Raw genomic sequence first — 9,073 nt, 5'->3', positions numbered from 1 at the left:
TTGTACTTTTGTATGGTTACAAATATTTGATTAGTGGTCAGTAGTTTTGTACCTGACCTTGCCTGTTTAAGCATCATGTCGGCTTTTGATCATGTCAGATCATCATGTGATTTTGAGATGCCAGAAAAAATGTGGAAGTGAAAATTCTCAGTTCACTTCTACATGGTGTTCCCAATATGCAATCCAAACTTAACATTTGCTTGCCCCATTCGGTCGGATTTGTTATTTTTCTGTTACGTTCTTCTCAATGAACGTATAATACATGCTTTATTGCAACTCTTTATTTCATCTCCATGTACATTCCACTTCCATAAAGAACATGTTTGAACTGTATTGAAAGCAAATTCATTACCCTTCAACAGTAGTACGATTGACAAACGACATATACGAGTGGGAAAATACTTTTTGCGTAAGATGAGGTTCCAGATAATATGAGATAAATAAGTAAGTAGCAGTAACGAGAGTCGACTGTAATTCTCCCAAAGTGTTTCTCAGAAATTGTTTTTAATATAAAGTTGGTAGCGTCTTCTATGTTTATTGAACATTTCAGTTGGGGTCCATGATAAAATTACGGAATGTTTCCGTGTACATAATTCAATTTTTGTGCTGTCCAGTGAAGCTTGAACATTTTTGTGCCAGTGTATGCAATTCCATTCAAATTGTTAAAGAGGTTTTATCACATTAAACACAACAGAAACCTTGTCAGTTCAGAATCCTCATTCTTGAATTCATGTTAGGTTGCCATTTTTTGGGAGGTTACAATCTAAACTTTGAAACTATTTTATTGGGTTGATAATTGGTCATGTCAACTGGATCGTTGTGTCTTATCAGTAGGTCTTCATAGTGGTATGCCAGGAGTAGTAGACTCTGTCAACACATTTATTTTGGTATCACTTCATTCTTTTATTCAATTCCATGCAATGCTGACCGATATTGTCTTTTAACCAATATTCATGTTATGATGAAGTGGAACTCGGTGTAGTAACCGTGTATTAAATACAGATACACTAAAGGAAAACAAAATATTTTTATGGAATATTAATGGTATTTATTTCTTTATTACGTATAATTTTTGGTTACATTTGAAACCACTACCACAAGGCAGAGTTGAGTTGGACTCAAGTCATCTTTACGACCCAACTTGACATTTTTACCTAATGACTTGACTCAAATCACTACATTACGATGACTCAACTGAGAATCGCAACCAACCATGAAATGGGTCATTCGAGTGTAACTAGAATGAGCGAGCGCATTTTTAAAAAGCCACTGACTACTGGTCGAACTATAGTTCACGCCCGAACTTTTCCCCAACATGTAGACAGGTACATGCATGTATTTGGATTTTAATGTTAAACTGTTTTACAGCTATATTACTGACACTTGTACTCAAGACATCAAATATTACTTTAGCAGTCAAGGTTATTAAGTAGATAACGTAGTCGCACAATTTTATTGTCCTAAATATTACTCGAAATGACTTCGACTTTTAGTTGGCCTGATTTATTTTCATCGTTATCAGATTGATCATAGTGATGTTGAGAAATTGTTATAGGTATCTCGTTGCTGTTACATTTCAGAACACTTGTTGAATTGGCAAATCAGCCAGTCATGCAGTCAATTCAGCAGGTAGTTGAGCAAAGTTAAAAAAATAATCAAACTACTCTATTTTTGTTCAAAGAACAGGCTTGTAGAGAATAAGTTACTCTATCTTATTTAATGCCCTTTAATGGACTTTGCTTTCAGAAAACATTTGGGCATTCTCATTGAACTTTAGGTAATGGCTATTTTTGTAATTTATTCCTTCAGTAGGATTTTGATAAATGTGATCATGCCGAAAGTGCTCAACAAAACTACTGCCTGGTCCTTGACATGAATGATACCTGTCATTAGTAACAGTCACACTCGGACGGGCATTGAAGTTTACTGTTAGATCTGCAGAAGCTGCAAAACTCTTGACAGTAGAACTTCAACTTGTTAAGGAAGTTACCTGTGTGAAATAAAATTAATGTCAATTTAATTTAATGTAGTAAACTTAATTTCGAAATGTATCAGGAACCTTCACTTGTTCTTATAATCCAAATTGGTGTTTTGATTCCTGAACAGTCTCTGGAACTGTGAGTCTATGCATTTAGTTAGCAGTAGTCACCACTGCCAAGTTTCTACCTGCACACCCATAACATATCTACACTTTGCTACACTTATTGTTCTTGTTTGGACGAATGCACAACACAAGTTGCGTTCATCCTCATGCACACGAGGCTGCACCTTGAAGAAGGGTGAAGAGCCGTTTCACCTGAGACCATTTATAAACCTAACTCAGTTATGAGTAATTATCATTAAATTCTTTCGTAAATTAACCAGCAAGACTATTTTGACTTACCACAAAAAATGCAGTAACGAAATACAGATGCCAACTATATTTATTGCAGTAAATAGAGATAAATATTGGTCTATACATTTTGTAAATCCTTTGTTGAATTAGATAATTAAATTGTAATCTTTGAATGAGGCCTTACCAATTGAAATTTAGAGACAGTTTTACCTGGTTCAAGCTTGCAATCGCAAGTCTGACAACCTTGCTCATCATTCTGGTAACCATAGTCGCATTTGTTATCACAGTTAGTGATTCTGCAAACTAATGGGACAGCGTCTAGTTGAAAAGAAATAAAGAACTACATGTATTTAACTGATGAGTCGCATTCGAAAAACGTGATTTCTATTTAGACAGAAAAGTAGCTTAAATTTTGTTCTGAACATCCATTACAGTTATTTGTATTTCCTCGCTTTGTTTATGTCAAAGAAACAATGAGCTCTTTTGGAATTCCTTTTTAAGCATGTTTAAACTCTTCTGTCTATGAAAATTCTTTTTTGAGGAAAGTAAAGGGTATAAAGTGCATAATTTAAATCTTTGACAGCTTTTTCAGACAAGTGAGGGCGTTGTTAGTTTGTGATGTAAATCTGAGAAGACACTTTCAGTTGTTGGGTTTCATGTTCATATCAATGCAAAATTGATGTTCCGTGCATCACTGTTTTGCTAGTAAATATGAAAGTTTCATTGTTGCATAAAAAGCATATAGTAAAACAGAAATTAAAGTATATTAAAACACAAAGGTTAAATTTTCAGGATTTCATCATAAAAACCAGCCAACACAAATGAGGTTAACTTACTGCAACTCCCACATTCGAACAGACCATCGTTGCAAGTGCTACAAAGAAAGGAAATGGTGAATGACTGCTTGTTCAGCTTTGAATTTAATCATATTAAGACTACTGAAGTAACATCTATATACATGTACAGTTTATAGATATATGGCACAGATGTACTTTTACCATGCCGTCTGGAAAGCGATGTAATTGATTGATGATCTGAGAAAGATCTACATACCATCCACCACAGCCATATCCTCCTCCTTTGTTCTCTTGATGAGCATACCAAACTTGATTTTCTTCGTCATAACATGAGCGAGGATCTGTAGGAGGAAATAGTTTAAAGGAGGGTCTAACCTAAACAGGTTTCGGTACGTTGATTTCACTCACCATTTTCTTTGGAAAGAATGTTTTACTTTCTTTTTATTGGATGATGTTATCCCATTGACCTTATTACTTTGTTTAACTGCTGTGCACCAGGCATTTGCCTGCATGTCTCCATGCGCCATCTTTCCAGTTTGTGTCAGATCATACATGTTTGCATTTTTAATTTGTTAGTAACACAGACACTTTTCTAGCATTTACTATTATTTTTTGCTGTGTTATGCCTATGTGGGACTTAATTCCAACAAATCTACTTACGTTCGCATTTGTCAATGCAATCTCCAGCAGAGGCGAAGTTATTGGCATTTCCTCCACACCCTCCGTATGTGAACTTCACACATTGCTCTAGGTCACTATCATATCCCCAACTAGGCATTTGCGCACTGCATGGTCCTGGTTCCAGTGGTTCCAAGCATTTTTCTTTGTGTTAAAGATACAATACAAATAATGAGAAACATATCTACAGGTACACAGGTATTGTTCTGTTTTTAAGGTCAGTCCTCCACTTTTTGTAGGGGTTCGGAGTAACAGTCTGCCGTTGTGAATGTTTATGATCACAGTGGTGAGGATAATCTCATGAGGTGACAGATTGGATATACTGTTCCTGGAGAGGAAGCTACTTAATGCAATTTTTATTCTATTTCACGAATATGAAACATGTTTTTAATACAGCACCTCAATATTCCTTTTGTCAAGAAGTCACTCTTTTACCTAGTCCAGTAAACAATATAGTGACATTAAGTTGTCCTGTCTCAAATCAATTCTTGCTCAACAGTTGTATTTCATAGGTAGCTCTTGTTGTCTAGCATGCATGTATTTTATTTTTGTCTTAGAGTTAAATTAGCCGTGGATACTAGTTGAGAAGTGTAGGCCTACATCAATAAAATGAACATTTTTTTCGTAAGTCATCTGCCATTTTCAGTGCTACAGTAGCACTATGGTGTGCATATCAGTTTGACCACAACGAGACCCTCTGCACTCTTGTGCACGTGCACCATATCTGGTCGGGTTATGGTATCACTTCGAAGATCTGCAACTCTCCAATCACACGATGGACAGTGTTTGCGTTGTAGTATGTTAAAATTTCTACACATCAAAGCGGTGTGTCAGGAGTACAAGACTGTGTCCATTATAAAATTAAATATCGCAGCAATTGTGAAGCTTACATACCAAAGTAAATAATGAAAAGATAAAAATAGCTATAGGATAGCACTCAGTCAAGAATAAAAACTACTTAATGATGAACAAAGTCTTGTAAATCTTGGTAATAGTTCTTTCCCACAGAAATTAAAAGGAATGCCAGGTGTATCTAAGATTGCAGTTGCATACTTGCTACCTGTGTCTAAACTGTACATGTGTATCATAAAATGATTAGATGTGATGAACATATCAGTTTTAATTGACCCATTCTCCCTCCATCCAGTCACTTCACTGTATAATTCACCCAAGCGTGCATGTTTTCCCTTCGTGTTCCAAATCAGTTATTTTTAATAATAAAAAACATATTTATTAAAAATCAGCCATCTTTCCGTAGGCGTGTCTTTTTTAATGATACTACTCAACCGTAATCGTCACAGTTTAGTGCTCAATAATAATGACTGTGTAATTACTCATGTGAGGCGAAGAGTAGCTTTAATTCATAAATTCAAGACCAGTGCTTTGTAATGTATGACAGTAGTTTACGTTTTACCATTTTGTTCTGTAACTCGTGCAGGTTGTATTTTGTGGCCTAATCAACTTACTATCAAACCTCGTAGCTTCCAGATTGATATTCCATTCCCCTGTTGCGATAAGTTCATGGGCGGAAATTGTGTAGTCGGATTATCAATCAGCTCATCAGTCAAACGGCACTCGTACATGTATTTCATTAATTCTGGCCTCTTGATAGAGATATCAACAGCAGGTGGTGTAATTAATCAAGCGTGAACTACAAAACAATAAGAAGTGAAGAGGCGTATACGTAGGATGTGCATTGGAGTGCTACGAATTGCGAAACAATAAGTAGTGAAGCAGACGTTTAGGATGTGCATGGTGATGTGAATTGAATGCTGTAAATGTCACCCAGCAGAAAAACAGAGGTTTAATATTTCACTCACTGGAACGGTGTGTGTGAGAATGATGTCATAACCCCCTTGCTACATGCCATTTCGATTTATTGCTTTGTTTTTATTAAATTTATGTTTGACAAGGCGAGTAATTGAATTTCTGTAGCCGACGCAAAACATGTCTGATCAAAGAACCATTCACCTCCTGAGAATTGGTGCTGTTGTCATACCATACACTGTCATATAAATGCTTTACGCTGTGCGTGTCTAGGTTGGAGGGGTAGTATTACTGAACTCTGAAGTCATCGTTTTTTCGTTTTGTATTTTGTTTCGTTTTTGTTTTGTTTTTTATCTTGTCGTCTTTACGACGTGATCGAGTACTTAAGACTAAGTTAATTTACAAATCCAAGTTACTGTCTTTTTGGATCATTTTGTTGCCTATACGGTATAAAGTTGGGCATATTTTGACCATCTTTTTGCCTCAATTGGTGTAAATATAAACTTTCCCATTTCTAATCACCAAGGATTCCAACTTTTGGATAACTCTTTGGGAAAATAATCAACAGTTACTTTAAAACTGACCAACAATCGTACTAAAAATTACTAACAGTTATACTAAAATAACCAACAATTATGTGTACACTAAAAATGACCAATAATGATACTAAAAATGACCAATAATAATACTAAAAATGACCAGTATTTATACTAAGAACAACTAACGATTATACTAAAATTGACCAACAATTATACTGAAAAGACCACTTCGATAATTAGGCTTTGTCCGAAATTGTCTTTTTTACTGTACGAGCCCAGTACAAATAGTTTAATTAAACACTATTAAGTCGCGCTTCCGGAGAGCCCGGTTTAACCACTAAGTCTTGCTATCGGCAAATGCTCCAGGGATGGGGTCATTCGTGTGGGTGTAAACGTCCATAAATGAAGTTATGAATTTGTGAACAAATTTTGAAAATGGGAAAGCTTGAAAATCCCCCGATAATATGTCATGCAATTTCAAATTGAGCTCACAGAGAGAAGTTACGGGATTATTTTTAATCCTAGGCTTTTGAGGCTGTAATTCTCAAGTATGGCCGTTTTTATACTAATTTGAAGGAACATTAAATGAAGGCACACCAAGTTTACTTTGAGACAAAAAAATAATTGACACCGCAGATGTTGTCAACGCTGCTACAAAAGCAGAGACTAGATGGGTATGAAGCTTCCTCCAGGCTTATAACAAAATTTGTTATAAATTTTGTCATTAAAAAAAATCCTATACAAACCTGATGAAGTTGGATTCAAACATGGCCATTTTTGTTCACCGGCTATTTGGGTTGAACGGGTCAGAGACTGTCGAGGGAAGTACTTGGTAAGTTAGGACACGATTTAGTTTAATTCTTAGCTATTTCGTTTAGTTTGAGGTTATTTTTATGTTCCTCTACAAACTACGTTGAAAATATGGTACTGTCGAGCAATGTGAATTCAATGAATAATTTTGATTGTTGAATCACTTCTTTGGAAGATCAGCCAAAGACGGAGTGTGAATTAAATTATGTATCTGCGTCTGTTCGACCAACTGTGCTGAAACGTACCTGTCCCTATAAAAATTCATCTTAAACAATCAATTACAATGCCTATGTATATCGTGTAATAAGTGACTGCATCTTGTCGATATAGTTTTCTGAAACCCAAAAGAAGCAGGCCTGTAAATTGCCAAGTACCTTTAAGCTTGAAAAGAGGAAAGCTTTCCGATTCCAAGACTTGTTAAGGTTTTCGCCGTCGTATATCAACAGAAAGCTTTTAGTTTTTTCAAAGGTTTTCCTCACCAATGTCAGCAAGAATTCGCTTCATCAGCATGTGTTTAATTCAAAATCATGCACTTTATTGTTTCCACCGCGTTTCCTTTTCACAGGCTGCATTTTTTTCTTTTGGGAGAAAATCAGGCTTTCAGATCTCCATTTGCACCAACTCTACTAACTGAACGAATTGTAAAGATCACATTAAAATTCATCGAAACACAGAGAATATTTACCTTTTTTGGTGATTTCAAATTCGTTTATTGTCAATTTATTTCCAAATTTAAGTGTTCAACATAGATGTGAAAAGTGTTAAGTGTATGTTCCTCATCTTTATCCGACCACCCTGAACTTCAATCAATAAATCTTACGTTCTAGTTCGCAGGAATCACAAACTGTATTCATATTATACATTGACATAGGAAACTTACCTCCTTTATTGGCGGCAGCATACACACTCACGGCCAGAAGTAGTACACAACACAACACATTGCATGACATGACTGCGAAATGGTTTTCTACTAATCAAATTTCTTGTGGAAGAGAAGAGACGGACAGATGGGCTAAGTTCACTGGCCTAAGCGCTGATGGTTGAATTGAAACCCTGCAGCAAGAATGTAGGTATTTTCTCACGCGTCTTTTTAGAACCGCCCACTCAATCGACCAACTGAGAGTCATATGATATCATAAAAATTTGGCACATGTAGGATGGTGGTTTATTCAAGTTCTTCGACACTAGCCAAGCGGGAAGAGATTTGTCTGGGGAGTGCGTCAGATACTCTAGGTACTGGGGCCTCAAGCGTATCCTTTTATTTGTGATCCCAGAATCCGAACTTGCATATAAGATTTGTGGAGGGAAGTTGATGCATTTTTAGAGATAATCTAGTGAATATAGCATTATTTATTTCCTGGTTTTATTAACAAAGTCAAGAGGTAATGTAGAACACGTTCAGAGTGATTTATAATAGTGAAACCATCAAGCGAACTAAATCGTCTTACATCGGATATGCGATTGAGTTTGTCACGGTAATACTTTAATAATACCACGATAATTGAATGAAGATTTCTACCTTGCTCAGAAAAATCTCTTTTTCTGCATATGGAAAACTTTTGCGCCGAAAGGACCCCAGCAAAAGGCATGGCTGAAACTACTGTGCACAGATGACTTTGAATTCCCCTAGCTCAGTGAAGAGTTTCTTCACATGCACATGTACATCCTGTTTACGGCGTGTACATACGGAGGCGCGTGTGCGTCCATGCATGACTATAGTCATTACCAGCCGAGCCACAAGTTACGCCAAATTTAGATGGGTCTTTTGAAAAGAAAGAAACGCGAATGTTTTTCTTGAACTAATCACCATGATACTTACATTATATGCTAGACAAAGGCTTGTACTTTTTGGAACTGAGCCGTAAGGTGGCGCTGTTAAATAATACAAGTTGAAGTTAGGGGTTGCATGCCATAAAGGGATTTCACACAGGAAATGAGCCCGATTTTGACGAAAAATGTGACATTTACCAGAGATCCGAGAGCCTAAATGATTAAAAATTTCATTCTATTGGTAATTTTCTGAAAATATAGCATCTTAGCTTCGTGCTCCTTCGAGAATTGTGAGGCTGTGAAAATAATACCTACAATGACGAAAGATACAAAAAAGCGCGTTTGAGGGCAATTTTTCCACTGAAATGCAGTGGGAA

General features: G+C 36.2%; 1 protein-coding gene across 1 annotated transcript; it reads right to left on the bottom strand.

Annotated features, from left to right (window-relative positions):
* Positions 1 to 1,025: 1,025 nt before the first annotated feature.
* On the bottom strand, positions 1,026 to 8,103 carry LOC147795479 (boophilin-H2-like). Its single transcript, XM_087131834.1, has 6 exons — positions 7,807 to 8,103; positions 3,793 to 3,954; positions 3,389 to 3,473; positions 3,172 to 3,209; positions 2,546 to 2,653; positions 1,026 to 1,990 (listed from the first exon to the last, which is right to left on the bottom strand). Exons 1-6 carry the CDS (start codon positions 7,874 to 7,876, stop codon positions 1,890 to 1,892), a joined length of 564 nt encoding a protein of 187 aa, XP_086987960.1. The 5' UTR covers positions 7,877 to 8,103; the 3' UTR covers positions 1,026 to 1,889.
* Between the last annotated feature and the right edge of the window lie 970 nt (positions 8,104 to 9,073).

This window comes from Acanthaster planci, unplaced genomic scaffold, assembly GCF_054643075.1.
Source record: "Acanthaster planci isolate LZ-2023a unplaced genomic scaffold, COTS_SCS Contig17, whole genome shotgun sequence".
In the NCBI taxonomy this organism is placed as follows: Eukaryota; Metazoa; Echinodermata; class Asteroidea; order Valvatida; family Acanthasteridae; genus Acanthaster; species Acanthaster planci.
The sequence above is the reverse complement of the archived record's forward strand: the minus strand, read 5'-3'. Positions and strand labels throughout refer to the sequence as shown.

Coding starts and splice junctions, on each gene's coding strand:
- LOC147795479 (XM_087131834.1), bottom strand. CDS start 7,876: ATGTCATGCAATGTGTTGTGTTGTGTACTACTTCTGGCCGTGAGTGTG. Junction 3,955..7,806: donor TGCTGCCGCCAATAAAGGAG/GTAAGTTTCCTA, acceptor TTTAACACAAAG/AAAAATGCTTGGAACCACTG. Junction 1,991..2,545: donor CGATTGCAAGCTTGAACCAG/GTAAAACTGTCT, acceptor TATTTCACACAG/GTAACTTCCTTAACAAGTTG.